Source organism: Mesoplodon bidens, assembly GCF_964165515.1.
Source record: "Mesoplodon bidens genome assembly, chromosome: 15".
Lineage (NCBI taxonomy): Eukaryota > Metazoa > Chordata > Mammalia > Artiodactyla > Ziphiidae > Mesoplodon > Mesoplodon bidens.
Window position 1 is genome coordinate 25968956 of NC_138171.1, and position 20523 is coordinate 25989478.

General features: G+C 41.4%; 1 protein-coding gene across 5 annotated transcripts in view; it reads left to right on the top strand.

The window, feature by feature from the left end:
* The window catches only part of CDK5RAP1 (CDK5RAP1 mitochondrial tRNA methylthiotransferase), a 43328-nt gene extending 23017 nt beyond the window's left edge, over window positions 1-20311 (top strand). For 4 of the 5 annotated variants that reach the window (XM_081257383.1, XM_081257386.1, XM_081257382.1 and 1 more), the window contains 4 exons: window positions 5817-5947; window positions 9057-9206; window positions 15219-15359; window positions 20047-20311. In XM_081257383.1, coding sequence (XP_081113509.1) covers window positions 5817-5947; window positions 9057-9206; window positions 15219-15359; window positions 20047-20127 — 503 coding nt within the window. In that variant the 3' untranslated portion in view covers window positions 20128-20311. The remainder of the gene's footprint in view (window positions 1-5816; window positions 5948-9056; window positions 9207-15218; window positions 15360-20046) is intronic. The other variant, XM_081257385.1, reaches the window with a different exon arrangement.
* The last annotated feature ends 212 nt before the right edge of the window (window positions 20312-20523 follow it).

The following is a 20523-nucleotide window of genomic DNA, read 5'->3' on the forward strand; positions in this document are numbered from 1 at the left end:
CACCTGTGATAGTACATTGTGTCACCTTTCTCACTTCTTTTGCTCCTCTTCATTTCTCTCTTTCTCTTCTTTCTAATTTTTTAATATCTTGGTCTTGCTAGATATACTCAGAGGTGTGGATTAGCTTGTGGCCTCAGGTACTAAAGAGATTCCTTTTCTATAGTCTTTGTGTTTCTGAACATATGAGAGAAACCTTGTTCCTGCTCGTTAGCTGGCAAAGTTATAGTCTAAATTACTTCTGATTTGGGAGCAATTGATATCTTTAAAAATGTGTACTTAGAGGTAATTCCTTTCTTGTTATCATAACCCTTACTCCCCTTTCTCTTTTCCCTTTCTCCAAATAAAATTACTCTGTAAGTCTTGTAGTTTAGATTTGTTGATAATGTCTACATTGTTTTACAAATTTCTAATTATTGTAACTTGTGTTCTGTACCAATACTTTCATTTGGATGGGGCAGGATAGTGTGGAGGTTCTCTAGGCTGCAGTTTCCTCATCTGTAACATGGAGTTAATAGTACTCACCTTATTGGATTGTTGGAATAATTAAATAAAGTGTGTTGGAACATTGTGTTTAACTTCAAAAGTATATGTTTGGGGCTTCCCTGGTGGCGCAGTAGTTGAGAGTCCGCCTGCCGATGCAGGGGGATGCAGGGGACGCGGGTTCGTGCCCCGGTCCGGGAAGATCCCACATGCCGCGGAGCGGCTTGGCCCGTGAGCCATGGCCGCTGAGCCTGCGCGTCCGGAGCCTGTGCTCCGCAACGGGAGAGGCCACAACAGTGGGAGGCCCGCGTACCGCAAAAAAAAAAAAAAAAAAAAAAAAAAGTATATGTTTGGATGAGGTACTGAAACATTCTGCATGATAGATTGCATGCTGGGTCACACAAACCACAGTAAATTTAAGAAAACTGAAGTCATATCAAGCATCTTTTCTAGCCACAACATTGTGAGATTAGAAATCAACTACAAGAAAAAAACTGTAAAAAACACAAACACATCGAGGCTAAAAAATGGATTGCCGAAGAAATCAAAGAGGAAATCAAAAAATTCCTAGATACAAATGAAAATGAAAACATGACGATCCAAAACTTTTGGGACACAGCAAAAGCAGTTCTAAGAGGGAAGTTTATTTATTTATTTAAAAATTATTTATTTATTTTTATTTGGTTGTGCTGGGGCTTAGTTGCAGCAGGTGAGCTCCTTAGTTGCGGTTCACTGCCTCCTTAGTTGGAGCACGCGGGCTCCTTAGTTGTAGCATGCGAACTCTTAGTTGCGGCCACAACATGTGTGTGGGATCTAGTTCCCTGACCAGGCATCGAACCCGGACCCCCTGCATTGGGAGTGCAGAGTCCTAACCACTGTGGCACCAGGGAAGTCCCTAAGAGGGAAGTTTATAGCAATATAATCTTACCTCAGGAGACAAGAAAAATCTCAAACCATCTAACCTTATACCAGAAGCAACTAGAGAAAGGAGAACAAACAAAACCCATAGTTAGTAGAAGGAAAGAAATTTTAAAGATTAGAGCAGAAATAAATGAAATAGAGACAAAGAAAACAACAGAAAAGATAAACTAAACCTGGTTCTTTGAAAAGATAAACAAAATTGATAAACCTTTGGCTTATATATAAGAATATAAGGGAAAGGGCTCAAATCAATAAAATTAGAAATGAGGGAATTCCCTGGCAATCCAGTGGTTAGGACTCCTTGATTCCACTGCAGGGGGCACGGGTTTGTTCTTGGTTGGGGAACTAAGATCCCTAAGATTCCATATGCCATGTGGCACAGCCAAAAAAAATGAAACTGAAGAAGTTACAACTGATACCACAGAAATACAAAGGATCATAAGAGACTACTACAAGCAACTATATGCCAATAAAATGGACAACCTAGAAGAAATGGATGAGTTCTTAGAAAGGTACAATCTTCCAAGTCTGAACCAGGAAGAAGTAAAATATGAACAGACCAATTGCAAGTACTGAAATTGAAACTGTGATTTAACAACTTCCAACAAGGGACTTCCCTGGTGGCACAGTGGTTAAGAATCCGCATGCCAAAGCAGGGGATGGGGGTTTGAGCCCTGGTCCGGGAAGATCCCACATGCCCTGGAGCAACTAAGCCTGTGTGCCACATCTACTGAGCCTGTGCTCTAGAGCCCGCAGGCCACAACTGCTGAGCCCATGTGCCACAACTGCTGAAGCCCACATGCCTAGAGCCTGTGCTCCACAACAGGAGAGGGCACTGCAATGAGAAGCCCACACACTGCAACCAAGAGTAACCCCTGCTTGCCACAACTGGAGAAAGCCTGCACACAACAACGAAGACCCAATGCAGCAATAAATAAATAGATAGATAGACAGACAGACAAACCCACCCTCTAAACTTCCAACAAACAAAAATCCAGGACCAGCTGGCTTCACAGGCAAATTCTGTCAAACATTTAGAGAAGAGTTAACACTTATCCTTCTTATCCTTCTGAAACTATTCCAAAAATTTCCAGAGGAAGGAACACTCCCAAACTCATTCTGTGAGGCCACCATCACCCTGATTCCAAAACCAAAGATACCACAAAAAGAAAATCACAGGCCAATATCATTGATGAACATAGACACAAAAATCCTCAACAAAATACTAGCAAACTGAATCCAACAGTACATTGAAAGGATCATATACCATGATCAAGTGGGATTTATCCCAGGGATGTAAGGATTTTTTTTCAATATCCACAAATCAATCAGTGTGATATACCACATTAAGAAACTGAAGGGTAAAAACCATGTGATCATCTCAGTAGATGCAGAAAAAGCTTTTGACAAAATTCTACACCCGTTTGTGATAAAAACTCCAGAAAGTGGGCATAGAGGGAACCTAACAACATAATAAAGGCTATATATGACAAACCCACAGCTAACATCATACTTAAGGGTGAAAAGCTGAAAGCATTTCCTCTGAGATCAGGAACAAGACACTTACTCAACACAGTTTTGGAAGTCCTAGCCATGGCAATCAGAGAAGAAAAAGAAAAGGAATCCAGATTGGAAAAGAAGAAGTAAAACTGTCACTGTTTGCAGATGCCATGATGCTATACATAGAAAATCCTAAAGATGCTACCAGAAAACTACTAGAGCTCATCAATGAATGTGGTAAAGTTGCTGGGTACAAAATTAATGTACAGAAACCTGTTGCATTTTTATACACTAAGAAAAGATCAGAAAGAGAAATTAAACAATCCCATTTACCATTGCATCAAAAAGAATAAAATACCTAGGAATAAACCTACCTAAGGGGCAAAAGACCTGTACTCTGAAAAGTACTATAAGTACTTTAAGTACTATAAGTATAAAGTACTTATATACTATAAGACACTATAAGATGAAAGTTAAGAAACTATAAGATCAAAGAAATTGGGGCTTCCCTGGTGGCACAGTGGTTGAGAGTCCGCCTGCCGATGCAGGGGACACGGGTTCATGCCCCGGTCCGGGAAGATCCCACATGCCGCGGAGCGGCTGGGCCCGTGAGCCATGGCCGCTGAGCCTGTGCGTCCGGAGCCTGTGCTCCGCAACAGGAGAGGCCACAACAGTGAGAGGCCCACGTACCACAAAAAAAAAAAAAAAAAAAAAAAAAAAAGATCAAAGAAATTGAAGATGACACAAACAGATGGAAAGATATACCATGTTCTTGGATTGGAAGAATCAATATTGTCAAAATGATTATACTACCCAAGGCAATCTACAGATTCAGTGCAATCCCTATCAAATTACCAATGGCGTTTTTCAAAGAACTAGAACAAGCAATTTTAAAATTTATAATTTAAATTTAAATTTATAATTTAATAATTTATAATTTAAAATTTAAAATTTATATTGAAACATAAAAGATGCCGATTAGCCAAAGCAATCCTGAGAAAGAAAAACGGAGCTGGAGGAATCAAGCTCCCTGACTTCAGACTATGCTACAAACTTACAGTCATCAAAACAGTATGGTGCTGGCACAAAAACAGAAATATAGATCATTGGAACAGGATAGAAAGCCAGAAATAAACCCACACATCTATGGTCAATCTGTGACAAAGGAGGTAAGAATATACAATGGAGAAAAGACATTCTCTTCAATAAGTGGTGCTGGGAAAACTGGACAGCTACATGTAAAAGAATGAAATTAGAACATTCTCTAACACCATACACAAAAATAAACTCAAAATGGATTAAAGACCTAAATGTAAGACTGGATACTATAAAACTCTTAGAGGAAAACGTAGGCAGGACACTCTTTGACATAAATGGCAGCAGTATTTTTTTTTGGCCGTGCCACATGGCTTGAGAGGTCTTAGTTCCCCAACCAAGGACTGAAACCAGGCCATGGCAGTGAAAGCACCAAGTCCTAACCATTGGACCACCAGGGAATTCCTGCAGCAATATCTTTTTTGGATCCACTTCCTAAATTAATGGGGATAAAATCAAAAGTAAACAAATGGGAGCTAATTCAACTTAAAAGCTTTTGTACAGCAAAGGAAACCGTAAACAAAAAGACAAGCCACGGAATGGGAGAAAATATTTGCAAAACGAAGCGACCGACAAGGAATTAATCTCCAAGATAGGCAAACAGCTCATGCAGCTTAGTATCAAACAAACAGCCCAATCAAAAAAATGGGCAGAAGACTTAAATAGACATTTCTCCATAGAAGACATACAGATGGCCAAAGAGCACATGAAAAGCTGCTCAACATTGCTAATTATCAGAGAAATGCAAATCAAAACTACGATAAGGTATCACCTTACACCGGTCAGAATGGCCATCATCAAAAAATTTTCCAACAATAAATGCTGGAGAGAGTGTGGAGAAAAGGGAACCCTCCTATACTGTTGATGATAATGTAAATTGGTACAGCCACTATGGAGACAACCATATGGAGACAGCCACTATGGAGACAACCTCCATATTGGTATAACCAGTATGGATGCTCCTTAAAAAACTATACATAGAGCTTCCATATGATCCAGCAATCTTACTCCTGGGCATATATCCCAAGAAAACCATAATTTGAAAAGATGCATGCACCCCAGTGTTCATTGCAGCATTATTTACAGTATCCAAGACATGGAAGCAACCTAAATGTCCATCGACAGGAATGGATAAAGAAGGTGTCGTACATACATGGAATGGAATATTACTCAGCCATAAAAAAGAACAAAATAATGCCATTTGCAGCAGTGTGGCTGGACCAAGAGTTTACCATACTAAGTTCAGTAAGTCAGACAAAGACAAATAACATATGATGCCAATTATAAGTGGAATTAATAAAATAGATAATCAACAAGGACCTACTGTATAGCACAGGGAACTCTACTCAATATTCTGTAATAACCTAAATATATGGGAAAAGAATCTGAAAAAGAATGGATATATGTATATGTAAAACTGAATCACTTTGCTGTACACCTGAAACTAACAACATTGTAAATCAAATATACCCCAATATAAAATAAAAATTAAATTAAAAAAAAGTTAAAGCAGGACAAATTTGAAAATATGGACTCCTACTGTGTCCCTAAATCCAATATTTGAAGTGAAAAATACCTTTTCTAGCACTGAGGGGAATGTAGACTGAGAAGCCAGGCTCTGGCATGAGAACCTTGTTGATGAGCAAGCAGGCCTTTACCTCCTTGCTCTATAATAACTGTTCCGTTTTACTTGCACATGGGTTGGCTAGCTCCAGGGAAGGCCTTACAGTCTCTATCCTTCCCTCTGTAATCCACAGGTACCAAAGGCTTCTCTTAAAGGTAAGCAGCAGTGACATGCTGTCTTTTGTTGTGTGTCACAGGTGTGAGCCTCAGCAGCGATTTCATTGCTGGCTTTTGTGGTGAGACGGAGGAAGATCACCTCCAGACAGTGTCTTTGCTTCAGGAAGTTCAGTACAACATGGGCTTCCTCTTTGCCTATAGCATGAGACAGGTGAGCCCTGGGCTGGAGGAGGAGCTACTTCTATGCTGAGACTGACATCGTTCCCGACCAGTTTCTGGTCGATTGTGGACAGCTGGGAAGAAGAGAAAGTGGCAGCGAGGCTGTCCTTGAGAAACCACAAGGATCTTACCATTCATTTCTTTATTTTTTCTAATAAACGTGTCTACCTTTTTATACAGTTCAGCAATTTGAGATGAAAAACAACTGTGCTAATATTCCTCTTCATTAGAATATTTAAAATTATGTTTAGGTTGTTCAGAATTTGAAAGTGGAGGGAGGGGCACTATTCTCTTTAAAAGAAACCGAAAATCTTTTAATATGCAGAACTTCTTTTTTGGCCAACAGATGTGATTTGTTTTATAGAGGCTCCTTGTTGCCCTCCTAGCCATCCTCAGCCATTTTTAATTTCCATTTTTCTCGGTCAAGTGAACCCACTGATGTCTACTTTAGAGTTTCTCCTATAACACAGATTCCCAGGAAAGCGAAGCAGAAGGAGATGAGAAAGAAAAGGAAGCGTAATGCATATTTCCTGCAGAGAGGGGATAGTTCTGGTTGTCTGCCATTTTCTTGATAGTAGGGATGAATTTGCATGGGTCACTTCTCATCCCCGCAGTCACCTCAAGGGCAGCTTGCCGTGTGTTTGGGCTGGAGGCTGAGGGGTCTCTGTGGCCAGGGAAAAGCTATCTGATGAATGATTGAACCATCACTGTCACTCAGCTGTCATCAACCAAGCTAATTCACATCTTGTAAAGCCCACTACCTAGTATTCTGTAGACAGTGTAAGTGGGCCAATGTGTATATTGCCGTCTCTTATAGAATTGTTTCAGGGATGAAGCATCAGAAGAGTTGTTGGGTTCCAATTCGCTTCATCTCTGTGGACATCACAAATATGCAAGAGAAATTTTTTTAAAATAAATTTATTTATTTATTTTTGGCTGTGTTGGGTCTTTGTTGCTGTGCGCGAGCTTTCTCTAGTTGTGGTGAGCGGGGGCTGCTCTTTGTTGCGGTGAGCAGGCTTCTCATTGCGGTAGCTAACCTTGTTGCAGAGCACGGGCTCTAGGCGCACAGGCTTCAGTAGTTGTGGCATGTGGGCTCAGTAGTTGTGGCTCGCGGGCTCTAGAGCTCAGGCTCAGTAGTTGTGGCACACGGGCTTAGTTGCTCCGCAGCATGTGGGATCTTCCCAGGCCAGGGCTTGAACCTGTGTCCCTTGGATTGGCAGGCAGATTCTTAATCACTGCACCACCAGGGAAGCCCAAGAAAAATTCTTTTTAATGCTAGAGTTGGGAAGTGAGTTTTCAGTGTGAGGTGGAAGCATATCCTATGGGCATTGAATATGAGTGTTTACTTTGGAGTCTAATTCCTAGATTAGGGTTAAGGCCCTAGAGGCTTAATCAAGTAGCATAGTGGATGAGAACAAGCACTCACATTGTGCCTTTCCCATTTAATAATGTGTGACCTTGGGAAAAGTTTTTGCTTTCTTCATCTGTGAAAAGGGATAACATTAATACCAACCTCATCAGGTTATTTTGAGGATTAAGATAATATATATAAAGCACTTAAAATAGTGTTTTATAATAGCTAAGTGCACAGTAGAGGTTAGTTGTTAATAATAAGACAGAATAGATTAAACCCTGTAAGAGAATTCTGTTTTAGAATTCTCTACCCATTCTTCATTTCCCTCTGGATATGGTAGTTCTCTTAAAGGCAGATTGGTTTGAATGTCCAGACTTTGGTGTATAGACTTCCACTTTTGTCTGGCTCAGTGGTTCTCCAGCTCCATTATGAACTTGTGTACCTAAAGATATATATAAACGTGTGTGTGTGTGTGTATATTTATATACATAAACATGTATGTACACTATGATTTTGGATGATTTAAAAGCTTTTCAAGGATACATTTTCTTTTTGACTGGGTAAAACCTGAGTGTGGTATAAAATTCAAAAGGTCAAAATAGTATGCAGTGCAAAGGAGTTGTTTTTTCTTCCTGGGTTGCCTAGTTTTTCAGTTCCTTCCCTGAAGGCAACTGCTCTTAGCAACTTCTTCTTTAACCTTCCAGAGACATTTCATGTATTTATAAATATATTTATATATATACTTTCTACATCAAAGTTATTATACATGTTGATCTGTGCCTTGCTTATTTCTGTTCAGAGTATATTTTGGAGAGCAATCATATCTGTATCAAATCTCATTCTTTGTCACAACTGTGTAATATTCCATTGTGTAGATAAACCATAATTTGTTTTACTGGTTACCTATTTTTTTTAATAAATTTAAAAAAAGTATTTACTTATTTATTTGGCTGCACCAGGTCTTAGTTGTGGCACCTGGGATCTTTAGTTGTGGCATGTGGGATCTTTTAGTTGCAGCATGCGGACTTCTTAGGTGCACCATGCAGACTCTTAGTTGCGGCATGCATGTGGGATCTAGTTCCCCGACCAGGGATCGAATCTGGGCCCCCTGCATTGGGAGCGCAGAGTCTTACCCACTGCACCACCAGGGAAGGCCCTACGGGTTCCCTATTGATAAACATTTACTATGCTTTGTATCTTGTGTCTTTATAAACACTGCTGCTGAGTAACCTGGTATATGAATTATTTAGTGTCTGTGTTCTATAAATATATCAAGAACAATTTTTATTTATTTATTTTTTTTGTGGTACGCGGGCCCCTCACTGCTGTGGTCTTTCCTGTCGCGGAGCACAGGCTCCGGACACGCAGGCTCAGTGGCCATGACTCACGCGCCCAGCCGCTCCGCGGCATATGGGATCTTCCCGGACCGGGGCACGAACCCGTGTCCCCTGCATCAGCAGGCAGACTCTCAACCACTGCGCCACCAGGGAAGCCCTCAAGAACAATTTTGAGTCTATGATTTTCATGTGCTAAATTTAGAATTTAACCCTTGCAAAAACGTGTCTCCACTGCATAGTTACCTTTTTCTCTTAGAAGCCCCAAGAGTTAGAGGACCCTTGTGGTGTGGCTTGAGTTCCTATACATGTGTCTGTAAATTGCAAATTGGATGAGCATGTCTGCCTCCGTGCTTGAAGAACGGATTCTACAAGTCCGTGGTGACCTCCATCTCTTTTTTTTTTTTTAATAGAAGACACGGGCCTATCACAGGCTGAAGGATGATATCCCGGAGGAGGTAAAATTAAGACGTTTGGAGGAACTTATCACTGTCTTCCGAGAAGAAGCAACAAAAGCCAACAAGACCTTTGTGGGTTGTACCCAGCTGGTGCTGGTGGAGGGGGTGAGGCTATGTGTGTATGCATGTATATATATATATATATATATATATATATATATATATATATATATATTTGTTTTGTTTTGTTTTTTAGAGCACAGTATATCTCCCTTTATTTAGATCTTTGATTTCTTTTAGCAGTTTTCTGCATATAGATCCTGTACATGTTTTCTTAGATTTACATCCATTTTTTTTTTTAGCTCTTGTAATTGCAACTATATTTTTATTTTGGGTGTCCATATGTTCACTGTTAGTATGTAGAAATAATTGGTTTTTGTATTTCTATCTTGTATCCTCTGATCTTGCTTAACTCAATAGTTCTAGGAGTTTTTTGGGTAGGTTGCTTGGGATTTTCTTTGCAAGTTATCATGTCTGTTTTTCTTTCTTCCTGTTGTTCCAGGGTTCCTTCTTTTTTGTTTACTTTTTGCTTAGAGAACTCCCTTTAGACACTCTGGCAGCACATTCTCTTTGTTTTCCTTCATCTTAGAGTGTTTTGATTTCTTCTTCATTCCTGAAGGATATTTTTGTATTTAGTGAAAGGATTAGTGAAAAGTATTTCTGCTCCACCTTTTTGGAAACACTATTATATGTGTATTTTTAGAAACAATTTTATTGTTTGTTTTCAGTCCTTTTAAAAATCACACTTTCTTAGAAATGTAGTGCGTTTTGGAAGTTTGGGGTTCTGTAGTCTTCTGTGGTCAAGCTTGGCAACCTAGTCATCATTTAGAGCACTAAACAGATGGGATAAGGGGTGAGTTAGGGAACCTAACCTTCTGTGAAGCTGCATACTTCCGCTATTGAAGAGGAGAGGAAAGAGAGAGATAGGGCTCTTTGTGTGACTCCTCACAAGTCCAGGTTTGAGAAAGGAGAGTCCTGCTCCATGCCTTAGGATATGGCAGTGTCAAAATCAGCAATTGCTTGGTATTTGTGTTTGTTAGGACTCTCTGGTAGTGAATAACAGTGGGAAACTTGTTCAAGCCATTCAGTCTAAGCCAAAAATAATTCTGTGTTGTATAAGACTTCAGGAGTGTTTTGTGGAGCCCAAAGGCAAGAATACTGCCAGGTTTCTGGAACGGACTGTACCCAGTCTGGGAAGCCCTTGAGGCTCAGACTTTCTTCTCTCCTCCTCAGACCAGCTTTTCCTGATTCTTGATCTGTGTGGTAGAGTACAGCAGCCCTATAGTTCCTGTGTTTCATGGTGTAGTTCCAGTTTTTCACAGACCAAAGTTGTGTCTTTCAGCTCCAATTCAGATTTCCAGGAGAGGGAGTCCGATCACCTCAGCTTGGGTTAGGAATCTTCCTGTGGTCTGGTCTAGTAGCTGCTGATGGTTGGTGATGCTGAGCTGGTGAAATACCTCAAAAGTGTTTGCCTCGATAAATGCTTTGTTATTTAGGGTGCCACTGTGATTCTGGAGACCTGTACATGAACATGTCTATTAGCAATCCACATTTTATCCAGTAGGAATTAGGTCTTATTGTATGCCCAGCTCTCCTCACACAGGGTCTGGTACAGAATAGTGTACCTGTCTTTTGATTGAATGAATAAGTACTCAAGGGTTACTAATTTTTGTCCAACACTTCATCAACTCCACAGAGAGCCCATGGTAATTAAATGAACCAAAACAAGGGTTTTTTTTTTTTTTTAAATACATCCAGCATAAGCCAGTACTCACCTGGGGCTAGAGAATAAATGAATTTTTCAAGGTCAGCATTGGAGTCTTCACTTTTTCTTAGGAAGACTTTCTTTCCTCCAGTCATGGCCAGTTCATTTATTTATCTATTTATTTTGGCTGTGCTGGGCGGCATGTGGGATCTTAGTTCCCCAACCAGGGATCGAACCCGTGCCCCTTGCAGTGGAAGTGTGGAGTCTTGAGCACTGGACCACCAGGGATGTCCCATGGCCAGCTTAAAACACAGGCTTGCTGTATTCAGTGTCAGAGAAGATGATAACGTCTGTATACTGAGCATTTACTATGTGCCAGAAACTACTTTACAGTCATCAGCACATTGAGTTGCACCACAGTCCTTGGGGGTAGTGCTGTTATTACCTCACTTTTGTAGATGAAGAAAGGAGACTCAGAGAAGTAGGAATAACTTCCCCAAGGTCACACAGCTAGTGTGGCAGAGCCAGAATTTGACCCATATCTGTCTCATTCTGTAGCCTATAAGTACGCCCCCACCTTTTCAAATTATGGAGAATCTAAAAAAAAAGAAAATAGGTATAGAGAATATAGTGAATGCCCACGTACCCATTAACCAGCCTCAGCAATTTGTTAATACAGTGTTAATCATGGCTGATCTTGTTTCATCTCTACTGCCCCCACTGAGTTGTTTTGAAGCAAGTACAAGACATATATTATTTTGTCAGTAATTATTTCAGTATATGTCTCTAAAAGATGACTCTTTTCTAAAATAGACATAATGTGACTATCATATTTGAAATAATTGACAGTAGTTTCTTAATATTATCAAATATGTAGTTGATGTTCCAATTTCCCTCTTTGTCTTATAAATGTTCTTTTATAGTTGGTTTGTTCAAATCACGGAACATGAACACTCTCTCTTTTAAAAAATTTATTGTAAAACAATCGCAAACTTGTGGAAAAGTAGCAGTATAGTACAAAGAACTTTTTTCTTTGAAGCTTTTGAGAGTAAGTTGCCCTGATGCCCCCAATTCCCCAAATACTGCAGTGTGTATTTTGTGCAAACAGGAGCATTCTCCTATATAACTGTAGTACAACCATCAGAATCAGAAAATTAAGCTTGTTCGATTACTACCAACCAGTCCTTAGACCCCCATTTAAATTCTCCACTTGTCTCAGAACTGTCATTTATAAGAAAAAGATTTAGTTTAGTATTACATGTTGTGTTAGTTGTCATTTTATCACTTTTTAGAAATTTGATGTGTCTTGGCATGGTTTTCTTTTTTTTTTTTTAATTTTTATTTATTTATTTATGGCTGTGTTGGGTCTTCGTTTCTGTGCGAGGGCTTTCTCTAGTTGCGGCAAGTGGGGTCCACTCCTCGTCGCGGTGCGCGGGCCTCTCACTATCGCGGCCTCTCTTGTTGTGGAGCATAGGCTCCAGACACACAGGCTCAGTAATTGTGGCTCACGGGGCTAGTTGCTCCGCGGCATGTGGGATCTTCCCAGACCAGGGCTCGAACCCGTGTCCCCTGCATTGGCAGGCAGATTCTCAACCACTGCACCACCAGGGAAGCCCGGCATGGTTTTCTTTGTGTTTTGTTTGGGATATGTTGAGGCTACTTAGTTTGTGAGTTTATAATTTTCATCAAATTTGGAAAAATTTCATTTACTATTCTTCAGATATTTTTTCTGTACTCCTCCTTCCTGCCACCCGTTGCCTGCCCCCCGTATCTTCTCTCCTTCTCCAGTCACCTATATGTCCAACCACGTGATACTGTGTCATAGGACACTGAGGCTGTTCAGTTTTTTTTCTCTTTTTTATATCTGTGCTTCATTTTAAATAGTTTCTATTTTTCTGTCTTCAGGTTCATTATTCTTTTCTTTGGCAGTGTCTCATTTGCTATTATGTATTGAATTAAAAATTTTAGATCATATATTTTTCATCTCTGTAAGTTACATTTGGTTTTTTAAAAATATCTTCTGCTTCTCTTCTGTGTTCTTGTTTTCTTTTGAAACTTAGTATTTGAGCGTAATTATAATAGCTGGCTTAATATCTTTGTGATAATTCCATCACTGCTATCATTTCTAGGTCTGTTTCTATTGACTGACTTTTTTTTTTTTTTTTTTTTTTTTGTGGTACACGGGCCTCTCACTGTTGTGGCCTCTCCCGTTGCGGAGCACAGGCTCCAGACGCGCAGGCTCAGTGGCCATGGCTCACGGGCCTAGCTGCTCCGTGGCACGTGGGATCTTCCCGGACCAGGGCACGAACCCGTGTCCCCTGCATTGGCAGACGGACTCTCAACCACTGTGCCACCAGGGAAGCCCCTATTGACTGACTTTTCTCTTGATTATGAGTCACATTTTTCTGCTTCTGGGCATATCTAGTGATTTTTGATTGGATGTTGCACATTATGTTGTCAGACATTATCTTTGAGTGTCTGGTTTTTGTGTTGGGCTTTGTTCTGATAAGCAGTTTTGTTACTTGTAGTTTGTAGTTTTGTTTGATCCTTTCAAGGTTTTTTTTTTTTTTTTAATTGGAGTATAGTTGCTTTACAATGTTGTTAGTTTCTGTTGTTCAATGAAGTGAATCAGCTATATGTATACATATATCCTCTCCCTCTGGGACTTCTCTCCTACCACCCACCCCTATCCCACCCATCTAGGTCATCACAGAGCACTGAGCTGAGCTCCCTGTGCTATACAGCAGGTTCCCACTAGCTATCTATTTTACACATGGTAGTGTATATATCAATCCTAATCTCCCAGTTCATCTCACCCTCCCCTTCCCCCCGTGTCCACATGTCCATTCTCTATGTCTGCCTCTCTGTTCCTGCCCTGCAGATAGGTTCATCTGTACCCTTTTTCTAGATTCCACACGTCACACCGGTCAGAATGGCCATCAAGTCTTGTTTTTGATCTTTGCTAGAAAAGTTTTTTTATTCTAGGGATAATTTTGCCTTAGTACTACTTATGGCTCTTCTAGAGTCATTACTGCATGTCCCAAGGAATCAGTGAGGACTATTTGGTGGTAGGTCAGATGATTCCTAGCCCTTTGTGAGATCTGGGAGCTAACCAGCTGGCAGTTCCCAGGTTACTTTCTTTGTCTGACATCGTGGATTTTTGCTCCACACAGGGATTTATTATTATTCAGCAAAGACTCAGGGGGCCGCTGTGCACATTTCTACAGCTCTTTTTCTGCTTAGCTCCCTCCTCTCTCGAACTTGCTCCACAATTTCCAGCTATTGCAGGCTCCCTGGACTTTGATCCAACTTTCCTCAATTCAGAGAGAGCCACCATGCTCTGCCTTGAGCTCTCCCTCCCTGCTTTGCATTCTCTGGTCTGACACATGTCTTCTGGTAGAATGCAGGGGTGATTGAAGGGCTCACCCCATTTGTTTTCCTTCTCTTGGGAATCATAGTTTGGCAAATCTGTTGTCCAGTATCTGAAAATAGGTGTCTCATATATTTTGTCCAGTTTCCTGGTTATTTAAGGCCTGAGGATAAATTTGGTTTTTGTCACTTCATCATGATTGGAAGAGAAAGACTTGGGTATGTTCTGGAAATTAATACCATCATCCTGGTTTTAGTATTCTCCTGGCCCAGTCTTTTGCATGTTGTGATGGAGACTCTGGCTTCCAGTCTGCCTGTTCACTGGGACAAGTAACCCAGGCCAGACAACCCCAGAACATTCCTGAGTGATTACTATGAGACTCTGTGAAGTGAGTCCTTTTGCCAAGTGTATCACCCCTGTGTCCTTGGCATCAGGCCTGTTGGAGGTCCATTCCCGCGAAAGGTAATTTTGTAATCAAAGATTTGTTGATTGAATCATATATTACATTGTCAGAAAATTTTATTGAGCTTCTGTTGTGTGCTATTTACTGCCCTTGTTGGTGAAGCAGCAGTAAAGCACTTAGTCTTGTGATTCCTTGGTTAACAAATGCTCTGTGGGGACTTCCCTGGTGGCACAGTGGTTAAGAATCTGCCTGCCAATGCAGGGGACATGGGTTTGAGCCCTGGTCTGGGAAGATCCCACATGCTGCAGAGCAGCTAAGCCCATGTACCACAACTACTGAGCCTGCACTCTAGAGCCCGTGAGCCACAACTACTGAAGCCCCGTGTGCCTAGAGCCCGTGCTCTGCAGCAAGAGAAACCACCGCAATGAGAAGCCCACTACAACGAAGAGTAGCCCCCACTTGCCGCAACTAGAGAAAGCCCACGCGTAGCAGCAAAGACCCAATGCAGCCAAAAATAAATAACTAAATAATTAAAAAAAAAAAAAGAAATGCTCTATGGGTCAGACCCCTGGGGATCTGAAACAGACCAAGAACTGATGACTGTGACAGACTCATAACCTCTCCTCTGTTCTTTTGCAGCTCAGTAAACGCTCTGCCACTGACCTGTATGGCCGGAATGATGGAAACCTTAAGGTGATCTTTCCTGATGTAGAGATGGAGGATGTCACTAACTCTGGTCTCAGAGTCCAAGCCCAGCCCGGGGACTATGTGCTGGTGAAGGTAAGGTATCCTTTTGCACTGTTGACTTGCACTGTGAAGTGGGTATTGGATTGGATAATTTGGGGGAATGAAATTTTTTTCTGGAGAAATTCTTTAGTAAAATAAAAATCTCTTCTCAACCTGACCAATGGAAGGGCACTTTAATTGCATTTTAGACTGCTCCAAACTAGGCTTTCTGTTTTTCTTCTCTCCTGCCCTGAAAGGGTTCTTTCTGGGAATTTGGTGAGGTTGGAATACATAGTGGCAAGCAGTTTCCTGCTGCAGAGAGGCCAGGAAGTGTAAGTGATTTGATAGTTCTCTCTGTCAGAGATCAGCATGCCCGTCAAGGTCTCTGATGCTCCAGGCATCCCTAACTTACATGTGCTCCAGTTTCCTGCATGCCTTCCCTGGACTAACAGGTCTAGTTGAATGGCTGCGGGATTTTCCCTTTCTCCCTCTCCCCATTTCACTGAGGATATTCCTCCTTTCTTCCCTCCTTCATGAGTTTCTTCCTTCTTCTTTTGCTTCCTGCACTACCACAGGTCTGCTACTGCCATCTTCCTTTTTTTCCTCATGTCCACTTTGCCCCAGAGCCAGAGACTGGCAGGACACTTACTGATGAGGTGGGCAGGAGTAAGACCACTTTTCCAACACTGAGCTTTGAAGCATCTGCAAGAGAGGTGGCGAGAGCGTGACGCTTCTGCTGATGTTGTTCAGTGTTAGGTCCTCCACCCCGTTCCTTAGTGCCTTACCCTCTCCTCTGCTTTCTTTCCTTGCTCTTCGTCACCTCCCTCTGGAGTCATGGGAGCCATGGTTCATGGTGTGCAGCTGAGGGAGGCTCATTCCCCTGGCATGTAACTTCTGTAGATTGGCCTGGAAATTTTACCAGCGCTCAGAACTTTTCTGTTCTGTCCATCTAACAGAAACAATGATTTTTCGGGTTGGGGACTTGATGATCCCATTCCTCTCTGGCCTTGTCCTGACTGGGGATTGTCTTACTTTCAGCATTACCTAGAGATTTCCTAAATGGAGTAATTCCTACTAGGCAACAACGTGATTGATCTGGAAACAGTCTCTCATAGGCTTTTCTACTTGTTCATTCTTTCTTTTTGACACTCTCTTGTTTTCTTCTTTGTCTTCTGAATGTTTGCTTCTTTGATTTTCAGTTGCTTTTTCATACCTCTTCCTATTCTCTTTCTACTATAGATAAGGGTTATTTGCAAGATGAGTTTGGTGGTATGGGTTGTAATGTTAGTATGATATTCTTTTGTAAAATGGAAAAATTCCATTTGTCAAGAAAGACAGAAAGGTGATACTTGGGACTCTTTTTTTGTTCCGAAGTGACATAAACCCCACAAGTGAGATTTAGTGAAAGGATCAGAATGAAGGAGAAGATGTGGAACCAGGGGTCTGTTGGATCTTTCTGTCACTTTTCTCATCTTTCTCCACTTAGAGTCCCCGGGCTGTGCTAGAACCATTTCCTCATAAATTTCATTTTCTTGTCTCCCTTTCTTCTGTGGTGCTTATTTGGCTAAACTCCAACTTTGGTGGAAGTGGTTATCTGCTTATCTGCAGCTGCACCCTAGCAGCTGAACATTGTTGGGGAAGAGCACACAGTTAATCTCTGTTACATAGATTAGGTCAGATGATGGGGACTGAAAACTCAAAATACGGTGGCTTAAATAAGGTAGGAGTTCTCTTTGTCATAAAAATCTAGATATAGAAGGTCCAGGACTGGTGATTGTGATGGCTCCAAGATCACCAAGGGTCTAGGCTCCTTCTGTCTTTTGCTCTGCTGTGTGTGGCCTCCATTCTCAAGGTTACCTTATGATTCAAGATGGCTGTTCCAGCAGCCATGTCCTAGCTAGTAGGAAGCAGGAAGAAGAAAGGTGAAGGGCTTGGCCTCTTCCTTTTAGGACAGTTTGCAGGAGTTGCACATACTATTTCCACCATGGTAACACACCACGCCAGGCTGCAAAGAAGCTGAGAAGTGTGGTCTTCATTCTGAATGACGATGTGCCCAGTTAAAAATTGGGAGTTCTGAGGAGTTACTGAGGAAGAACAGGAGAACTGCTGGGGGACAAATAACAGTCTCTTCACATAAACCAACTGCACTCAGTTCACATTCATGCCATAAAACTCAAATGAATGGTGCTGAAATCCTAATCCTACTGTATTTCCCCAGTAAAGTAACTTTTCCACTCTCATTCTCCCTACATCTTCACTCACTTATCTAAATCCTAGTCTCAGCTGATGTCTTTGCCTCATAGTTCATGGAGAAAATCGATACAATCAGGTGAAATCTCATTGTCTCATCATCATTTCCACCCGCTCACTCACATCTCCACCTGTCCACGCTATCTGCTCAGGTGGGACTGTGTAAGAAGTGTCTGCGTCTTCTGTCACGCTGCTCCTTGTGCTTTTTGCTTCTATGCATTCACTTCCTCTCCAGATTTGCATTCGTCTCCTTTCTTTCTTGCATCCTAAACTTAATGTGGCCAAAATAGAATGAATTCTTCCCACTTTCCTGCAGTTTTCTTCTTTTCAAACCTCCTCCATCTCAGCAAGTGGCACCACTCAGTTGCTCAAACCAAAAATATAGGAATCATCCTAGATACTTACTTTCCTGTACTCCCCATCAGTAGTTCATCTGTTTCAGCTCTACCTGTGGAACATATCTTGGACCTGACCATTTCTTTCCTTCTCTAAGCCATCATCATTTCTTGGTTGGGAGATTAGAGCAGCCTCCTCACGGGTTTTCTGTTTCTATATTTTGAAAATGAATTATTTATTGAAGCATATCATAAATGTAGAAAATTGCTCACAAGTGTACTATTTGATGAATCATCACAAAGTGACCCTCCCCATGTGAATACCACCTGAATTAAGAAGCAAAATATTTTCAGAACTCTCCAAACCCCTGTCATGTTCCTACCAGTTACTCTTTTCCCCTGCATCCTAACTTCTAATACCATAGTTCAGTTTTCCTTGTTTTTGATATAAAATTGAATCATACAGTGTATATATATATATATATATATATATATATATATATATATATTCTTAACATCTTTATTGGAGTATAATTGCTCTAATACAGTGTATATATATATTTTTTTTGCGGTACTCGGGCCTCTCACTGTTGTGGCCTCTCCCGTTGCGGGGCACAGGCTCCGGACGCGCAGGCTCAGCGGCCATGGCTCATGGGCCCACCCGCTCCGCGGCATGTGGGATCTTCCTGGACTGGGGCACGAACCCGTGTCCCCTGCATCGGCAGGTGGACTCTTCAACCACTGTGCCACCAGGGAAGCCCACAGTGTATATTTTTGATGCATGGATGTTGTGCAATTCATCCATGATTATATTTATCCATATTATATGAATATACCACAATTTATGTATTGGCCATTTTGGTTGTTTCCAGTTTGGAGCAATTATGAATAGAATTGCTACGACTATGCCCTGTGTTTTAGTGCAAGTATATATTCATTTCTATAGGGTATATGGTTTGGAATTGCTGTGTAACAGGGTGTGTATAATAGAAATAGCCAAAATGGTTGTACCAGTTTACACTCCCACCAACAGTACCTGAGAATTTCAGAGGCTTCATATTCCTGTTTCCATTCTTGCCCTCCTCTAGTCGTTCTGCCCCATAGCAGTCAGTGTGTCCTTTCTAAATCAGATCACTCACTCATCTGCTTCAGCCCCGCAGTGGTTTCTCATTGGAGCCAGCATAAAATGCAGGGTGTCCGTGGCCTTTTGTGATCTTCCCCAGCTACCTTTCCAACCTCATGTCCCCTGTACTCTTTTTATTCTCTTTCCTCTAGTCTTGGTGACCTCCTTTTTGCCCCTCAGACCTAGTTCTAGTGTCAGGGACTGTGCACATGCTGTGTTGCTTAGGAGGCTCTTGATTTTTGCCTGGCTGCCTTCTTTTAAACCTTCAAGTTCTCTTAAATGTCACCTCCTTGAGAGGCCCACTGTAGTGCTGAAAGCAGCTTCCCTCTGCCTTGCTTTTTTCACTGTTTACATTAGCCCATTTTATCTTCATAGCACTTTTTAGTGCCTGAAATAATTTTCGTTTGTTTGTTCATATATTGTCTGTCTTCTCTTGAAAGCTCCTTTGAGGGTAGGAAAAACATCTGTTTTGTTCTTCTTGATATCTCTAGCACTTAGGACAATTCCTAGAACACAATAAGCACTAAATAAATATTTACTAATGGACTGACTCATTCTTATGGTCAGAAATGAGGCCCCTGGTAATTTTGGGGGTCACATGCTTTCAGCTCTCAATTAGAGAAAAAAGAGAGCCTTTCTCACCAAATATTGGCCATAAATATCTTAAGGAGGAATTTGACTGGTACACCCTGGATCACAGCTTACCTCTGGGATTAGGAGGGGCAGGGTCTGTGATAGGCAGCTCACACCTGAACCTTATGGTTGCCTCTGGGGAGAAGCCATCTCCCAAGAGAAAAGGGAGAAGTGGCTGTTTGGGAATGACCTATTTTGGACTTTTTAACTTATATGCATTAGCATTGTATCAAACGTCTCTTCCTCTTAAGGATTGGGGGCACAGAGGAACCATGCAGTCTCTGCTGGCCTGTTATCTCCATTAGATTCCTTTTGGTGGCCTCTCCTCTGGACAATTCACATTAAGTCCCTGTAGTTCAGTCCTGGTTACCTTGCCTTCTTCTGACTGGTTTTCTTTCAGATCACCTCAGCCAGCTCTCAGACACTTAAAGGACATGTTCTCTGCAGGACCACTCTGAAGGACTCTGCAGCATATTGCTGACCTGAGTGGTTGGCCTCTCATTCCTTCCCAGCAGGAAGAGAGATATGACTGGTCACTAACAAAAGAGGTAACGAAGCTTTGGAGACAAGCTGCAAGTGGTGAAGCAACTTTCTATGAAATGGAAAATGCATTTCTTTGCTCCTTTGTGAACAGCTTTTACAGTCATTAAATTTACCTAAACTAACGTGGTCCCTTTTTGTCTACTTTTACTTCGTTTTTGCCTTGGTTAGTGTCTCTGAGATTTTCCCTATAGTTTCTGGATTAAGTGTTTCCCAACCCGATTTCTACTGTGGACACCAGAAAACCTCTCTGGTTTTCTCCCATGTACCCTAGGAATTAGAGACTGAAGGGGAGGCGAAGGTGGAGAGAACCATTTGCTTAGCAAAAACTGCTCTA